Here is a 19,731-nt window from a genome sequence, read left to right as displayed (position 1 = left end):
GCCATGACCTGGAAGGTATTTCTCAACAGCAAGTTTCTTTGACCTGGATCCATTAATCTTGCTTATACATTTATTAACACTTATATGTTGTGCATTCTGGTAAGGATATTCTGTTGTGAGCCATGCTGTGCCAGGCTCTCAACTATAAAGGATTTAGGTAGGAAATATACGCGGTTCATAGAATCAAACTGGTGATTTGCCCTCTTAGAAAATATCCCATGGCTCTCAGGGAGTCTTTGTGTTTGCGGAGCTGGCAAAACAGACAGAAGAAAGGGTCTCACCAATGCTCTGTTGGCCTAATCATTGGGGTGAGTCAGTACTGAAAATGCATTAGCCTGATAGAATCATTTTCAGGGTTCTTTATGTGCGCTCCCGACCTTTTTGGGTCTGAAAAATTAAGAAGTACCTCAGTAATTAGGTAGAAATATTTATTGCACTCTAACCTAAAGTATTGCAAAAGACAAATGTAGGAAGCTGACTCCTAATATAGTATATCATAAAGAGATATACTGTGCAAAGAGTCTAGGCATTTCCTTATAAGTGGACAGGGGTTTGCTCTAGCAATCCCAAGGTGCTTTTCTAGGGGGGTAGTGTGGTGGAGCAGCCTTAGGCTTATCAGGGAGGATTGTTGGACATCTACAAATACCAACAATAGTTAATAAATGATGCACACAACTTATTAAGGAGAGCCAAACCAATTTATAAAAATAGCATGTATCTTTATATAAAAAAAGTCGACTGCATTTTTTCGAAGCTGCAATGTTATTATATGGGGCGAAAAACAAGTATTGCATTCAGGGAGAAGACAGCGACTTACGAGTCCAATCTCCTGGACTTAAGGTGAGCATGGGGCAAGGTCCAAGGCAGCACTGGCAGGTCACCTTCAGTGGCACTAGGGCGGCTGGGTGCAGTGGTGCAAAACCACGTCAGATGTTAGTCAAGGAAGATCGGTCTGTGGGAAAAGAGGCTGTATGTTTGGACTGTGAGGTCAGTCGGACTGAACCAACCAGAGGGTTCCAGTCTCGTGATGCTAGGGGACGTGGAGTAACCAGTGATCCTCTTCTCCTCTGGGTGGCCGAGTGCAGAGGGTCTTTTAGGTGTCTGGTTTCTTTGTCCGAGAACACTCGTGGTAGAGGGGTCCTGCACACAAAGGCTGCAATGGACGTCAGAGAGCACACACTGGGTGAAACCAAGATGTACTTCGTTTCTTAAGGGCTTGGGGACCACGCTAACACCATTGGCCAATTTCAACATAGGTTGGGTGGCTTGAGTGCAGTGGTGCTTGGAAAAAACACAAAACGAGAATAACCATCATCACCAACGATTTTGGAATATCTTCCATTAGAGAGGAAGGTATTCTATCGAAGTAAGTAATATCGAAGTAAATAATATTGTTAGCAAAAATATCGTAAACATTATCGATTTTAATTAATTTTTTTAGTGTTATGTATTTAGTATGTATTTTATATGTATGTTTAACATTTTTTTAAATGTTTTTCATTATTTTTAAATATATGTATAAAATGTTTAGAAAATAGTACATTTTGAAAACTTTTTTTTCATTTTAGTATTAGAGCGGGTTGTGGGTTTATAGGGGAATAGGGTGGGAAGTAATTTAATAATTAATTAATACGTTTTTATTTATTGTTATTGATTGTCAATTAGTTATTAATAGGTAATTAATTTTTATTAATTGGTTAATTTATCATTATAATAATTATAATAATTATAATTAATGTATACTAATTTTTAGTTATTGTTAATTAATTTTTTGTAACTTAATTAATTGGTAATTATGTTTTATTAATTGATTAATTGATAATTACATTAATTATGTTATTTTTAATGTGTAGCGGGTTTTGGGTGTATAGGGGAATAGGGTGGGAAGTAATTTAAATATAATTAATCAATTTATATGTTTTTATTTGTTATTGATTAATAATTTATTGTTAATTATTAACTGTAATTACTTTCTATTCATTGGTTAATTTGAAATTATATTATAATTAATTTTTTTATTATTTTTTATTTTTTATTGATTAAATTATTGTTAATTGATTATTAATTGGTAATTTTTATTAATTGATTAATAGATAATTAAATTGTTATTTTTTTATGTGTAGCGCAATGTGTTTATAGGGGAATAAGGTGGGAAGTAATTTAATATTTAAGTAAATATTAATTTAATAGGTATTTATTAATAGTTATTTTGTTAAATAATTATGTTTATTTTCTAAAAAATATGTAATTGATAAGTATGTTAATTTAACTCCTACGCTATCCAACATTTCCCTACTGTTGCATTTACTGGAGTGGGAATAGTAATTTTTACCCCTACGCTATCCAACACTTTCCCAATTGTTGCACCCATGGAGTGGGAATAGTCATTTGTACCCCTACGCTATCCAGCGCGTTTCCCTACTGTTGCACTCACTGGAGTGGGAATAGTAATTGTAACCCCTACGCTGTCTAACGCTTTCCCTACTGTTGCACTCACTGGAGTTGGAATAGTCATTTTTACCCCTAGGCTATCCAGCGCGTTTCCCTACTGTTGGACTCTCTGGAGTGGGAACATTCCCTAATGTTGCAATATGTGGAGTAAGTATATATATTAATTTATATGTAGATGTTTAATTAATTTTTACATTATATGTAATAGTTATTTTTTAAATATGTTTTAATATTCATATCTATATTTTTTTTAATTACATCTATTATTGACTCATTTTTACATTATTATTAAAGCATTTAAAAAAATGATTTTTTTAATATCGATATTTTTGACAATGATATTTGTTCTCGCTATTTGTGTACTTACCTTTATGTAGATAGGACTTCGATATTTTTGCCTTCGATATTTGCAGGTCGATTTTTTTGTCTGTTGATATTTTGTCAGACATTCGATTAGAATACCTCAACAAAATCAACACTACAAAGATAGACAATAATACTGAACTCGCGCTAGAAAGACCTATTTCCCGACACAAAGTCTCAAATCTAATAAAACAAAACTTACAGCTAAGAAGGCACTGGGCCTGGACGGCTTCCCGGCCTCATTCTACCAGACATGGGAATTATCCCTGACCACCCCCACCCCTCACTCTCCCAACACACCTATTTTATCAGTTATCATCCACAGGTATCTTCAAAGGAACTGCTGCAGAAGCAATGATTGTAATTATGTCTAAAGAGAGGAAAGGCCTAGCAAACCCCCAAAATAGTAGCCCATTGTCCATAATAAATGTTGACGGCTAAATGCATGCAAAAATACTTGCTCTCCATTTGGAACTCATACATAACAAAATAATACACACTCCACAATCAGGGTTTATTAAATAGAGGTTTTACCGCTGATAGACTATTCAGCAATACTATTTAGAAAGCTCACCAACTCAATCAGCCTTCTTGTGCAATAAATAGTACTTGACGCAGGGAAGGGCTTTGATAAGTTCTTCATGCCACTCATACCACCTTTAATTTAGGCCCTTCCCGAATAAGAATGATACTTGCCCTGTTCAAGGAACCTAAAGCAAGAATAAACATCTTTGGCAGTCCATCAAACTCCTTTGACCTCTAACAGGGTACCAGACAAGGGTGCCTCTCTTTCCTTTGCTTTTTCTGTTAACGCTGGAAATCCTAATCATCCAAATTAGAGAGATTCCACATAACCCAGGCATTCCCTTCAAGGCAGGCCAGCAGAATCTAGATGCCTACACAATAGATATTCTCTTATTTACCGTTCAAGCAGACCTTGCATTATCCTACATCATATCTACTATCAACAGCTACATGCAGGTATCAGGCTACTGCCTCGACAAAGACAAGACAGAGGTCCTCCCTATAAACTTACACAGTAACAGTGCTGATATCGCCAACCATGGCCTTAAATGGGCCCCAGATAAAATAAAATACCTGTTATTCTGGTTCACCCAAAACCTCTCGAGAACCCATCACCTACAGTGAGAAAATGACATTACAGAAAATCAAAGACATCCTGGATAATTGGTCTTCCACATTCATCATATGTTGGGATAGAATAGAATCCATCAAAATGATGATTACCCCACTCGTACATTTTTTAATTAGCATGTCCCCTACATACGTCTCAGACTCCTTCACCAAAATAGATGCAATTATCAATGACTTCCTATAGCAATCCAAAAAACTAAGATTTCTCTTAAAAACCTAAACTAAGACTTCCCCAAAAAATTGGCGACCTATATTTATCACGCTATAGGAGATATCAACATGCCTTCCTAGCAAAGTCTCTGGCTCTCCAATCCTAATACCACCCCCTTTCCTGGCTGGATAACCAAAAAACTCTTGCAGACCCTCCCGCTCTCTCATTCATAATCACTACCAAAAAAGTAAGAATGGACCATTCGGCATCTACTCTTATCAAGCACAGCACAGGCACTACGCAACATTGACAACAAACTCCCCACATAAATGCATCATTCAACACTCATCCTTATGGTACAATGAAAACTGTGAACGAGAAGGTAAAACACTCTATATAGACAACTGGGGACAAAAGGCATACTAGTGGTAGATGATCTTGGTACACCCTCAAATCCCCTGCCTTTTTCCAAAATTAAAACAAGATTTTAATCTAAACGTTCTAGAATTCTATCACTTCTTAAAAATTAAGACCGTTCTATCCAGACATAAAACACCCTGACTTACCCATCATATTACCGTCATTAAGCTAAAGGAGGCCACATGGCATCTAAGATCTACTCTGTCCTGTCTCCTACAAATACACTTACCAAATCAATACATACCAAGTGAGACTCGATCCTGCTCGAGTCTTGTAGTACCTAGGGGACTACCTTGAACTGCCCATCTATATAGTCGAACTTTACCTCAAACAAATTTACACCATCGCTAGCTTAAAGCAGATCGTGGATGTCTTATATGGCACTTTGAACTCTTACCAAATTAGCCAAACTTGGTTTATAGACCTCAGATAGATCCTGGAGTTGCAGAGAGGAACCAGGTGACTTGAAACATATGCTAATGGAATGCACCTTCTCTAAGAAGTTCTGGAACGAAATTAGCAAAACTGTCTAACAAAATGGACACCTACCAGGGCCTCCTTCCTCCTGGGAATCCTTCCACCTGAGACGAACCTGCATCAAACAAAGAATATAGCCTTCTATGAGTCATCCTTGTCTCTCCAGTCCTCAAAAGCATCCTTTCCGAGTGGAAAGACGTATCCAGACCCTCATCCCAAACCTAGTCGGAGTGGATACAATTCACTAGAGGTGCGGCTAGCTCACTTAATGAATATTTCAAAAAATTTGCTAGTAGGAAAGGCAAAATCTGGTCTAAATTAGACACCCACATCTCGGATGTGTTCTCACAACAGCTAGCCAAACTCCCTTTAATACCTCCATGCACCATTACCCACCTCTCCCCCATCATCCACTCCCTTACCCCCCACCGCTTCCGCTTTCCCTTCTCTTTTCTTTTCTTCTCTGTTCTATTTCTCTCTCTCTTTTTCTTCCTACCTCCATGCTATGCGCAGGGTTGTCTCCCATTATGTAGTCCATGCTAAATCACCAGTACACAGCCTCCAGTTCCCCTCAGTATAAAAACCCTCGATTTACGTGACTTCCACACAACCATACTATGAGTTTGTGTGCTTCTAAAACCAAATTGCTTATTCAACACAGTTCTGTACTTAAATACATTCTGGACAACTCATTATGATTATACTTCTTTCTTTATGGTCCATTTATGTATTGTTTTTCTTTCAATAATAAAATCTCAAGAAAAAGTTTTTGCAATTAAAAAAATAAATTAAGTTGTAGTAGCCAAACCTTGATAGAATTAAGGGGCCCATTACGATGGGGGCAGACCTGAGTCTGCCCGCCATCGTTGTGGTGGTTGGGACCGCCCACCAGTCATTCCCCTGGAGTCCCACCTATGGAATTACGATGCGCAGGCGCATCCTGGGGATTCAACATTGCGGACGGTGCTGCTGGCTACAGCACAGTTCGCAATGTCAATATGCCATGTAGTACATTTCCCTGCACTATGTGGCAGGCACCACGCAGTGCCTTCCACTTAGGGCTGGGAAATGTTAGGGGGTAACATGGGTACCCCCCCATTGAACCCCCAACACAGAGGGGACCCACAGATGGCCCCCGAATCCTACCTCCGCCGTCCTTACCATGGCGGTTCCACTGCCATGGAAAGGCTGGCTGACACCAGCATTGTAATCTGGTGGGATGTGCGTGCTAGGCACTGCCACCATTTCCCTAGTTCTATCCGCGCCGCTGGGCAATCGTACCGATTGCCTGCTGCGGAAGTGTCGTGGGTGGTCTTTGCGTCCGCCACGCTTGCGGAACAATTCCCCCCGCCATCTTAAGGTGGCAGGAGAAAATAGGCAATCAGATGGCGGAGGACCCGCCACCGCACGGCTGGCGGTGGGGGGCCTTCCGCCATCCTACTGAGCCCCTAAATCCCTTGCAAGGATACCTGATATCCCCAAGACGTACATTGTAACCCACTCCAAACCTATTCTTAAGCTGGTAGTGGCAGAAACTGATCACAGCTTTTATTTGGAGTACAGAATACAAATTGCCATCCAACAGCATGCCCATATTGCATACTCTTTTAGTAGGGAAGACAGGGTGCCCTGCACAAGCTATCAGGGCTAATGTTGTCTATGTTGAATTACCACCTCAGACAAGAAGCTGAACCTCTCCTTTCAACTTCAGTAAATTGCTGTGTGTACCATGGGCCGTTGCCTCCTAGCAGGATTCAGTGACATCACAGCCACGGGGTTACCAGAGTCAATGCTAATCAGGATTAGGCTGTGCTTTTCTAGTCGATGAAATTGAGTCGTAAACGTGATGAAGTGTGCAAAGGGCATACATAATTAAGCAGTATTGTAGTAATTAGTAAACGGGCCAGTGCTAACAATCTGAGCAACAGCCCCTGCTCCCACTTCTGACACAATCATAAGCCTTCGGACACACTCGGAGCCCTGGTCATACGTGCTAAGTGAAAATGTGCTCGTGCATTGCACCAATGAAAACTAAATGACTATACATACACACAAAAAACGAGAACACAAAACAATTCAGATTCTTTAAGCCTGCCCACTATATCCAGATTTTCAGTCTCTCATAGATGGACTAATTTTCATCTGTCCTTAAATGCCCAAACTGAGTTTTGGTACTGGCAATATATGAAACGCCAATGTTTCGACCCTCTTAAGAAGCTTGCACTTTCTATTCTTCTAACAGGGTTTAACAGGGTCTTCATCAGGACTAGGTATGGAATAACCTGCAGTCGATGAAAGGCTTGTATGACCTTCGTGTTAATTTATTTTATTTTCTGGTAAATATTTTGCTGTGCTCCTAATTCTTACAAGCACCCTTTTAATGGACTTATAAGCAATGTTTGCACTTTGTACAGTCCGATTACCTATTCCTAAAACACATTATTTGAAAGTATCAAACTCGAAATCATTTTGTGGCTTCCTATCCTATACTCAGGGCCCCTAGAATTTTGCGATTCTGGCATTTTCTGCATAATTATGGATTTTCTGCATATGCTACGTAAACGGTCATCTGCATAATCTGTAGATTTGAACAATAAAATGTTTTTAGTTCAAATGGGTCAGAAGTTGTTAAAATGTGGTGATGTCCATGCAGTGGAAACCCCTTTGCATAGGTTGACTGGTCATCTTTCAGTTTCTTATTGCTGTATCGGGGTGTCAAATTTGTAATAATAAGGTGAAATCCTTGGCCAGACAGTGTTACCCTATGTAAAAATATTTAAAAAAATAAAGTAATGGAGTTTTGGAGCAGTTAAGGGCAGATTGCATTAGGACAGAAAGCCTTTACGAAAGTGACTTTGTTGACTTTTCAACTTGATTCCCAGATTGAAACAGTCAGAAACTCTCAAGGAAGAACATGGAGTATACATCTTTCCTGATATTTTTCTTCATTTTCATATCTTCAAACCTTATATCAGGTAAGCCCAACTTTGACATTATCAATTCTTTGTGTTTTCTGTCCAGCTTTCCTGATCTCATGAATATGACTCATAAACACCTTTTAATAACACTTTATTAATTAAATTATCATAGTAAAAATAAATCTTGTGGGTGCTTCCGCATTCAGGGTAATTAATGCTTTAGCAGACTACTGCTTGACTTTTTGTTTTGTCTTTTTGGCAAAGCGATCACACAAATACAAAAAATATATCAATATACGTGTCTTGTGACAGCTTGGTCAAAATACTTTAAATAAGTATATAAATAATAAATAATTGTAATAATAATATTATTATAAGGATGAATAGACAGCAGTGCTACTGTATTCAAAATCACAGATAAACGCAAACATTGACTCAAGACCTCATGTCTTCACTTGTGCATTTTATAATTGTTTGATGAAACAGTAGATGAAATTGCATAATATTATGTCATATCCTCCTTCTGTACATGTTCCTACACACTCCCAAATCTTTTTGAGAGGGTAATTGCATTTTTTTAATTTGCAAAGTAATTTACTTTCAGAATTTCCTGATCCCAAGTAACCAAATCAGATGATACCGTGCTCTTCCATAAGTTATCTACTTGTAATCTTGCCAATAAAGTCGCAAGAAAACAAATGGATTATACACCCCACTATTAAATCCCATCATGATCAAACCTATATTGAACTTTATAACATTCCCTACAGCAGTAGATGTCGGAGCACTTCCTCCCAAAAATTGCTCATTATAGGACAGGTTGCAAACGTGAAGTCTGTTTGCCTCCTTGGACTGGCATGTGGGACAAGTAGAAACTTTAGCTGAATACTGCGTCTCAATTTTACAGGAGTAATGTAAAAATCAAATATGCTCTGATAATGTTGCAGTCTGTATTTGACTATTGTAGTTGTTTTATTACAAAGGTGTATAGATTGTGCAATGTCTGCTTTGGTGACATTGGTTAATAGCCAATGCGACCATTTTTTGCCCATACAGAGGGATCATCATTTTTGGCTTCCAGGAATATTTCATATTAACCAGATAGTCTTAATGGATCTTGTACAAGAAGTGTAGCGTGTACTTTAGGAACACTATCTACTTGCTGAACCTGCCGTTTGTCTCCTAAAAGTGTTCTAATCTGGAGGTAGTGAAAACACTTGTTCAAAGTGATTTCAAAACTCCACCGGAACATTCTAAAAAGATTGACAAATGCTCTTTTTGGATAGTTGATACAAGAAGTGTACAATGCCCAAATAGAGTTTTTAGACAGATCTATGTGTTCAACTTGGACCATGGCTAGATCAGCACATGCATGTAATTTAAGTATTCTCATAAACCTGGTAATTGACCTCACATTTCTGAAACATTCATATTGCACGTTTTGCATGGTATTTCGATTAAATAAAGAGATATGTATGGTGGTCGAGTACTGCCTCCATAAGTAACAAAGTATTACTAGTTCCTTTGATTAATTTAATGTACCTTTTACAGAAGGTGGCCCAGTGATAACAAATTTGCTAATCCGCCCCCCCACCAGCTTTGCATAAAGCAGTTGTAAAAATCGCATTGATCTGCATGACTTTCTGTGGGCCCAGATGGATGATGATATTAGGTTATCTAACCATTAAAAAAAAAAAATATATATATATATATATATATTAGTAATGATTTAAAAAGTTTGAGTAACTTGGGGAGTGAACGCATTTTGATAATATTTTTATGTCCTAGTACTTTGATTGGAAGCCTTTATGCAATATATGGGAGATTTCACAAAGGGCTTGCTTATATATGCATCATAAGGTCCTGTATATGCATTCATGAGTTTCACCCCTAATTATCTCATGCTTCAGACAGTGTAGAAAAGGGGATCAGAGACACCTATGCAAATGCATTTCAGGTTTATCTACATTAAGCTTATAACCTGAAAGACTATCCAATGTAATGGTTAACTCCTGCTCCACATAAAGTGTCCTTACAACATTCAGAGTAACCAGATAAGACCTGCAAAAGCCAATAACTTGATCACATCTCTGGGTAGTTTGATCGGTTCTGCTCCTGTATTATGAGCTATCATTCATAGACTGTGTTCCGTATATAAGACAAATTAACTGTGTGTGAGAGGACATCCTTGTTGTGTCCCGCGTGTGATTGAAAACTATTCAAAATAAAGTCCATTAATTTATATTGTTGCCAAAGGTTTTCCTAAAGATTTTTTTAAGCTGTGGGAGGATGCCCATGTGGTGCGTCACTCCCATAAAAAGGGCCCATTGTGCCCTGCCAAAAGCTTTTCTGGCATTGTGGCCCATAAGGGCGAAAGGTTGCTCATTGAATTCTGCCCAATCAATGTGTTTCGTAGCAAATACACTGTCTATGGTGGTGTCTCGTCCTGGTACAAATCCATGCTGCCATGGCTATATTAAACTGGCAATTTTGCTGTTCAGCCATGTTGCAATAATTTTAGGATAGATATTAAAATCTCTACGAAGTAAAGACATCTGGGTATAAGAACTGACCAGGTCAGGAGATTTATTCTTCTTACTGAATACTATAATACACCCATAGTTCATTATTCTGGTTTAGTTTCCCCTTACCATAGTTCAGTACATAGCTGGAAAAAAGAGGTGCTATTGCTGGAAGTATCAGCTTAAATAATTCAGCAGGGATTGCATCAATACCGATGGCCTAACCTAATGCAATTGATTTAATGGTATCAGCCACTCTCTCTCTGGTTTTAATGGATAACAAGTTGGATAAAATGTAACCTTCAACCAAGGTACTAGTCTTCTACTAACTAAAAAATGATCTATCCTGAAGTAGTGATGATGAACTGGGGAGTAGAATATGTAGGTTGTTTTGATAGGGTTATCCCATCTCCACATATCTATCAGGTCGTATTGATCTACTGTCTGAAGGATCTCCTTCTTGGTCTGGCACATGCGTAGGGAGCCATTGACGAGTGTGGCTCTAATACAGATGGTTGAATACAATTGAAGTCCTATACAAGTAAATAATCCCCTGGTTTGTCTAGTATGGCTGTGTATAAGATAGATGGATCATCCTGATTTGCTCCATATATGGAACATATATGAAGTGTAGTGGTTTCTAGATGCAACGCAATTATTGCCCACCTCCCTGCAGTGTCACTTTTTGGATTTGTAACTTGAAAATGTACTTAAAAATAGTCTTGCAGTTCATTTTATTGATGTGTTAACCAAGGTCTTGTGTCCTTTTTTAGCCCCTACACACTTGAACAGTGATTTATCCTTTACCGATAATCGAGTATCCTGAAGACAGGCTAAATTTGGCTTTTATCCGCTCAACTTTAAAGTAACTCTTGTGTTTTAATCCCGAGTTTAGCCCTTTGACATTGTGTTTGGCAATCCTATTGTTAGTAAAAGCCATAGTTAATGCTTATTGTCCATAAATAACAACTACTTTGATACTTTCTGCCTTAAAAAGCTTTTTTCTCTTAAAAGCTTTTCCCCTTAAACCCTAATCCACCCACTCACTCTGCCTTAGTGCTCCCTTCCAGTGCCCTTCAAACCCCACCACCCGAAAACCTTGGGTGCCTTAGGTAAAGAGCCATACCCCTAAAAAAATCCCATTGGGCCTACCTGGTTGCTCACGTGACTCTATCACGCCAAGTCAAACAAATGCTGATAAATGCATCCAACGATAAAAAAAGTGACACCCCTCCTACATGCCAACCATCACCACACCTGAGAAAAGAGAAGGAAGATAGAAAATAAAAAAGAGGAAATAACACCTTCCCACACAAGTGGGAGCCATATAGTTCAATAACTTAATAGTTCAGCGGCTTGTCAGTGCTCCAGTACTGCTTGCTATTGGGCTGCAATGAACTACAGATCGTTCTGTGGCTCCGAAAAGTTTTTAAATGCACCATGCAGGATGATTATTAACTTAAGAACATTACATTACTTTTTTTGGCACATGTAACACTTGACTTTAACAATGTCTGCTTTGTAGGGGAAACACATGACCTAGGATCTTTGCACTCGTGTCCCAACAGCTTCATTTAAACAGAGGTAGCTTAATCAGTGCATCTCCTCGCACCTTCCCATGATGATATGGTGATTTCCCCAATCGCCTTGATTCCCCACACCCATTCTGCTCCAGATTCCCCATGCCTTTGGACAACCTACAGCCCTCAGGAGTCCTTGCTCTGTTTCCAGCACCAGTTGACTCTAGACCCCATCATCTTCCTTTTATGTATTTTTTATCCTCATATTACCATTGGTTCTGCAAACTCAGGCAATTACATGATTGTTATCCAGCCCTCAGCCTGCTGCATTTGCATTGGCCCCCATCGCATCAAGCGAGCCCAATGACCCGCCGCCCATAGCGGAGCCTCAGTGTAATCATAGGACCACTCTTTCTGTTGGTTCCTGTCAGTAGCACCACGGGGAGATGGATCAGTCCAGCACTTTCAGATCTCTCTCCTAACAAAAGCACAAGATACAACAACAGGCCCCTCTGTGCGCTACTCAAAAGGCTGCACGAGGCCACATCTACTCCCATCAAGACCAGCTCAAGACTTAGCTTGATATTGACTCCCAAGATGTCATTTAAGACATTCTCGACGTCATCCCAAATCCCTCTGATCCTGGAACAGTTGAAAAATGTTTGTTCACCATTAGCCTTTAAAGGACCACAGCTTCTACATTTGGGGGTCAGATCCCGTACAAAGGTTGCAATCTTTTGAGGAGTCCAGTATAGTATTTAGATGGTGAAAAATTGATGTAGCTTGAGATTAACTGGCTTAACCACAGAGTACAATAACTTCAAGGATGTTTGCCATATAAATTGTAGCTCGGTCTCCTCGATGATTCTTTTTCAAACTGAGTGCAGTGCCACCATTTTCCTATCCTCAGCATCCAAAATTCTGCAATACCAGAAGGCAACCTCCTTACTTTTAGGCTTCACTTCCTGTAATATTGACTCAACTTCCTATGTGCCCCCCCATCTCTAGTGGCACTTGCGGATCAGTAAGACAGCTGCAGATACATAAACCTTGATAAGGATCCCCAGTCCTGGCATTTAAAACTTCCCAGGGTAGTACCCTCTGTACTGCAAACAGCTCCCCTGGGTAGCTATTCCAGCCCTCCTTAAAGAAAGTCTCAACCCATCCTTTGAACACTCTGTGGTATCCGGGGAATCCAAATTGTTGTATAATCTCAATAATAGTCGTTATCCAAGACCTTCCTGACTCTGAACCATAAGCTTCGTCCAGGCTTTAAAACTAATAACCATAATTTCTTTTTTTTTATTGTGGCACCAAATTTATATAGGAACCCTGTGAATACCGACTCCCTAAAATCACTGCTAGAATCACCCCCAAGTTGAACTGTCTAAGACTCCAAAACATCCTACAGTTTTTAAAATGTGAGGTCATACAATACAGAATCAGGTCAGGCAGAGCCAGGCCAACCTTCGCAAGCCTGTGCCTCAACTTTTTCCATGCTAACCTTCCCCCACCTGAGGCCCATGTAAAGCTTTTTATTTTCCCCCTGAATCTTGTCTATAGCTCATTTTGGAATTGTGAGTGGGATGCAGTTAAAAAGATATATCCGCTTGGGGTTTACTCGCCCGTAGATTGTTAATTGCAAATTATTCCATCTAGCGAGTAATATGTATACCTCCTTCGACCACTCTCCCTAGATTATGCAGTGGAATTGTCTCCAGAGGGTTAACAATAACAATACCCAGGTACTTGATGTCCGCCCGTTCCTCCTCAATCCAATCTGCTATATTCCAACACAAGTTGTTCCCTAAAAATTCCTATAGGGCCCCAAATTACTCCGACAAACTTTCCACCCTAGAGATAGTCTAAACAGGGTCTGATGTATAGATGACCAGATCGTCTGCATATAGTGTGATCTAGTTGCTAAAATGGGAGGAGCAGAGGGAATTTACCTGAGCATCCCTTCTGAGTAACTGGGCAAATGGCTCTATGTAAATATCAAAAAGGAGAGGAGACAAGGGTCAGCCCTGCTGAGTGCCTCAATGGATATCAAAACTCTTGGTCAATGACCCATTGAGCAAGGTTCTGGCCCACAAATTCTCATATAACCTCTGAAGATTCAGAATAAAATGAGGACTGAAACCCAATAACCGTCAGAACCTCCCACAAGTAAACCCACCATACTCGATCGAATGCCTTGGCAGCATCTATTGTGACTACTGCCAAGGGGATCGATTGAGCCATGGCCATGTCTATAGGTCCATTCAACTGCTAGGTAATCTCATGGATCTGTTGCTGTGGTGCAAAGTCCTTCTGATCTGGATGTATTAACTGGGGGGCTAACTTGTCCAATCTCCTAGCCAAGATGCTAGTGAAAATCATATCATCTGCGTTCACTAGGGAAATTGTTCGGTAAGAATCAGTCTTCCTAAAATATTTGGTAGGCGTTAAAATCAATGCAATCGTGGCTTCCTTCTATGAGTCGGGGACCTGCACATTGCTCTGATATACTGAATTAAACAGTACCTCCCACACTGGTACAATCTCCTCCTTTAAAAGCTTGTAAGGCTCTGGGGGAATGGCACCGGGACCTGCCGCCTTTTCGTTCTCAATAAGCCACAGGTGCTCACTAATTTCCTCCTGCATAAGCCATGCCTCCACGCACTCTTTACCCTTCATTGTGAGGCCAAGGGAGGTTGATACCCCTCAACCAATCCCTGAGCCTATCCGGATCCGGAAAGACCTCTTGCGGATACAGTGTAGAGTAGAGAGAACCACGTGCCTCTCCATATCCTCAACCTTGTTTGAGACCTCTCCCTGGGAATTAACGACTAGTTCCTTAATGGTATTCTTGGATCTCTCAACCTTCCCCTTCCACGCCAGTAGCGCACCTGCTCGCTCCCCATACTCAAACTGTCTCCTGCATCTGGTTTGCCACCTTTCCCTACACTTCCTATGCAGCCTGATGCCTCTGTCGGTACAATCCGGTCCCTTGAAGCAGAAAGAAGGCTGGAGGAGGGTGAAAATCTTCGCAGTACAGCCCAGATTATTACCAGAAACTGGTTTAAAGCACTTGCCTCTGTGGAAGAGCCTGGATAGGTTAATGAGCATTGTCAGGGACGTCAGTGAGAGAAGGGTGTAGATGAAATCAGTAGGGTGCAGGCAAAGGATTTGCTAGCAACCATTCTCCTAAGATTAAAAGAAGAGATGAAAGGCAGGTTTAAGGTCTTAGCAGCTAATTTGGTGGGCATTCAAACCTCCTGCTAGGTCCCAGAAGCTTGATGAAGTGGTTGCACGTACTAGAGCATTAGAAGAGGTTGACTCGATTAAACAGGATGTTATAAAAAACACCCTTAGGATAAGTTTGTTGACCAAGCAAGATCTAGGTTTGAGGAAAGATCTTGACAGGATCAAGAATCGCTCTCAGAGGAATAACCTCAGATTCCTGAATGTAACTGAGGCTGAGACAGGTGCTGACATGAAGTCCTTTATAATCTCTCTGCTGCCGGACACAGTCTTATAAGATAGGCCAGATGTCAAGTTACAGCGGGAGATACAGAGAGCACACAGAGACCATTTCAAGAGGAATCCTCAACGGCAGAAATCAAGTAAGATCTTGGTAAATTTCCTTTCATATGCAGTAAAGGAGTGGCTCTTTCACTACTAAAGGGTTCTCTTTCACTATAAGATGTGTGCAAAGCGAGAGACCAGCAGCAGTGGGAGCTTGGTAGGAGAATAGAGGAGCTGCATAAACTGGGGGCTTTGGTTAATACCATTAACAAGCATTTGCAATGCAATAGGTCTCGCATTAGGAAAGTTTGAGCTATTGGTATTGTAAATGACAATTTTTTTATTTATGTGTTGGTTTTGAAAATAGCGAAATTAATAGCTTTGTCATTTACAATGCCAATAGTTTTAACTTTCGCAAATGTGACACCTATAGCATTTGAAATGCAATATGTATTGTATTTACGTGACTAAGATGTATTGATATTACAAATAACAATGGCTTTTATTTTTTTTAAATAATTAATATTTACAAGTTATTGTAATTTATAATGGCAATAGCTTAAACTTTTGTAAATAACTTTTGTGAAGATTATGTTCAGTGTATTTTATTGTGACGAAAATACAAGAACAGAAGTGCAATATAAACATCTTTTTGTGACATTTGTAATAAAGCTTGAAACATTGAGAGAACATATTTGAACCAGTTGTTGGGGCGACGCCGGTGAGTGGGAGAGAACGAATAACAGGACTCACTCATCACCGGAGGCAGATGAAGGCAAACGCATTGAGAGAGTGGAGGGCGGAGAAGAAATGAGGGAGGAAGCGTAGGTTAAGAAATAACAGAAGAGGCGCAGAGACAGAAGGTAGAAATGAGCGAGAGGCAGTGGATGGGAAGGGGAGGGATGCCAGAGAGCTGTTTTGAGTCCGGGGTTTTTAGAGAAAAAAACATCGCTCCCCACAAGAGACTGCAGTGTGAGCTCTGATTCTGAGCTGAATGTACCACCTTCACACCATCTGCGACACAGAGGTGCACAAGGGGACTAGTGCAGCCTTGTGAAAAAATAATAAATTGTAAGAATGCAAAAGGCTAATCACTGCGGTAATAAGGAGAGAAGGTGGTGCGAGTTATTCACATCAGCTGTTTGCAATGAAACAACACAACACAAAGGCAGCACTGGGAACTATTTACTAGACCCTGGGATATTCCGACATGAAAGGAAGCCTCTGGAAGATGGTAGGCAATGCGCTCGCTAGTGAAGGAGACTAAAGAGGTAACTCGCACTTATTTTATCTACAATGCGATGTATTTCTAAGTGCTCGGCAGGACAGTTAGGTGTAATTTTTGCCGTACACGTGGTGCCATGTCTGTAAACACGCTTTGGCCTTCCGGCTTGCCTAGAGATCGCATCTCAACACAGCTTAGAGTAGAACCTTAGATAGGACGGTTGAATAAGGAGAGGAATACTATTAACGCGGACGGATACCTGTGGCTGGCAAAGCCTCCAGTCTCTACGTGCAATACATTTGTTTACCCAGCATGTGCGAATAGCACTTCAGTAGTCTTCTAACATTCCCTGCAAACATTTCCGTAAGAGGTCGGCATCTCTCCAAGATTTCCTGAGTGTTTCCAAACAATAACTAAAGTGCACCAGATGGGTAAGAAGCACTACCAGTGCCTAAATTGGCAGGCACTGACGTGACAGTCGTGGATTCTGCGCTGGATGTAGGGAGAGAGAGGGACAGAGGAGGAAAGGTGGGAGGGAACACGGCCTGGGGGAAGCTGGCTGGGGAGGGGGAGGAGAAGTCCAAGTCTCAGAATTGCTTCGCGTTGGTGAAAAATATAGCAGACATGGCTGGAGGTGCCCCGGTGACATGGGGCTGTCAAAAGCTCGGCACACCGTCTTCATAGATTTCTATAGCGTCTACATATGAAACGCCCTCAGGCACTGGAGTCCAACACGTGATTGTGAACAACACTGGGCTTTCAGTCGATTTCTACACGAAAACCCCTCTAGCACAGGAAAGACCAGATCACTTGTGTGCACAAGGAAATCACTTGAGGTTGTAGAAGGAGTTCGCGAGGCAAGAGTTGTGTAGAAGGGGGCTGGGGAGGAAGAAAGAATGAAAAGAGGGTGGACAGAAGAAAGATGAAAGGAGAGAAGATATGATAACGCCTACCGGAATGAAATGAGACTGGGAGTTAGGTTTAGGGACGTGTGGATGGAAAGAGAAAAAAAATGAAAGGAAATGATGCAAAACGAGGGTGACTAGATAAAAGGTCATGGAAATAAAACAGAGAGGAAAAGGAACAGAGAAGAGGGGAATCAAATGGAACGCAGATACACTAAAGAAAGAAATTAAAGAGAAGAGGCAATACGTGAAAGAGATGAATAGGAAGAATCCTTGATGAGGTGTGGTGAGAAGAGAAAACGGAAGAGAAAGAAAAAAGGGTACTGAAGTGGGATGGGGGTGAGAAGCGAGGTGAAAGTAGATGAATTTACAGCCGCCTCTTCAATCCAAAAAACGTCAGTCAGGCTCTAAATTAATGCAACGGGCAAAACGTAGCACCACATGACTGCAAATGAATCTTATCGGACCGGCCGGTATCTAACGAGGTATCTGTGTCCCAGGGAGCCGGCGGTATGTCTCTGGCAATATGTGCGTGCTGAGAGCTGCATGCTTTGTGCTCAGTTGCAGGCAGCATTTTCTCTCATTGTTTCGGATATCCTCGTGCATCTGTGGCGCGTGGAATGCATTCATACTGACAGACTTCCTATTGTTTCGCCCCTCTGGAGCTTTGTTGGCGAAAGGCTGCATCACAGCCCCTGATAATTATATTGCTTAATTAATCAAGGCGAAACAAAAATTGTGAATGTTTGCGTGGTTGACAAGTGCGGGAGATAAACAAGCTCTCAGCATTGTTGTGGCGGGGGGAGGGGGGGTGGCCGAAAAGCACGGATTTAAAAACAAGTTCTGCAGGACGTAGGCAGATGTAGGGAGGGGGTGGGCAGGCTGATTAGCTGGGGAGCGGATCTCTTTGAAGTAGCTCACGGCCTTGAGGCCGTGAAAATTAAAGCAATTAGGGGGGAGTTGGGAGGGAGGCTGCCGGCAACTCGAGCGACCATATGGAGAGGGAGGGGGGTGGGCTGCCTGCTGGGAGAAGCTTGTGTGAGGGTGACTGGGCTGCCTTTGATGATCGAATGCAAGCTCGTGCACGAGGAGCTTGTGGTCACGTGATTCACGTGAACTGTTGAAAATCCTCATCGTAAAAGTCAGCTTTGTGGATGGGTGGCATTAGGTCTCTCTGCGAGACCTAAAAAGGGGGAAATTCTTGATTTTTAGCAATCCTTGAATGGCAGGTTTGTGGGGTTGAGAGAGTGGAGGGGGCACAACGCGGCTAAGTATTTTTGAGTGTGGTTTGTCGGTGTCTCCTGGAAAAACTCTTTTGACATTCACTACGCCTAAAAGACCCTGTCATCTTCCAACTGAAATCCCAAACTTTGGTACACAAATCCTACTTAGTTGTCCTACATAAACATCAGCCTGTAAGGAAGCCCATTCCCTCTTAGATGTCACTCTCCCAGCTGAGTAGCAGAGATGTACTGGCAGGCATGAAGGTAACAGCTACATAACATAATACAATGGAAAAGTACAGAGATCTCCTTTTCCAGATTGATAAAGCAAATTTGAATGGGAAACCCGGAGAGCAGAGCTCCTCATATAAAGACACTTCCTGGCAGAGGGACCGTGTGTGCTTGTACACTGAATAGCATGTCACCTTTTCAAACAAACGAGGCATCGTTCACAGATTGTTTACATATTCCATCCTGAGATATTCTTTCTAAAACCAGAGACTATTCTCTGTCAATTCCTAATAACTGAGCTGTCCCATCCATTAGAAAATTTAACAAAGCATTAACTTCTGAAAGAGGAATTGGTCACACTTCCATTTTCTTTGCCCTTTGACCTTTCACCGAACAAGGGAGATGTCAACAGCTGGGTCTCAGTGACTTCTGATGATTAGTCTAATGATAATAATAGTAAACAATATTTCATTTCAGTACAGGTGGGTGAAAGAGTCGCACATATTGTCTTTGTGAAGTGCCTGGCACATATTGTCTTTGTGAAGTGCCTGGCACATTTTGTCTTTGTGAAGTGCCTGGCACATTCTGTCTTTGTGAAGTGCCTGCCACATTCTGTCTTTGTGAAGTGCCTGGCACATTCTGTCTTTGTGAAGTGCTTGT

The 19,731-nt window shown here is 41.0% G+C and overlaps 1 protein-coding gene across 4 annotated transcripts in view; it reads left to right on the top strand.

Moving 5' to 3' along the window:
* The window catches only part of LOC144768675 (butyrophilin subfamily 2 member A1-like), a 440,529-nt gene that overhangs the window by 21,798 nt on the left and 399,000 nt on the right, over positions 1–19,731 (top strand). For all 4 annotated transcript variants that reach the window (XM_078652502.1, XM_078652499.1, XM_078652500.1 and 1 more), the window contains exon 2: positions 7,900–7,992. In XM_078652502.1, the coding sequence (XP_078508628.1) occupies positions 7,932–7,992 (61 nt within the window). In that variant the 5' untranslated portion in view covers positions 7,900–7,931. The remainder of the gene's footprint in view (positions 1–7,899; positions 7,993–19,731) is intronic.

Source organism: Lissotriton helveticus, chromosome 7 (genome assembly GCF_964261635.1).
Source record: "Lissotriton helveticus chromosome 7, aLisHel1.1, whole genome shotgun sequence".
Classification (NCBI taxonomy): Eukaryota; Metazoa; Chordata; class Amphibia; order Caudata; family Salamandridae; genus Lissotriton; species Lissotriton helveticus.
Note: the sequence above shows the minus strand (reverse complement) of the source record. Positions and strands in the feature narration are given on the sequence as shown.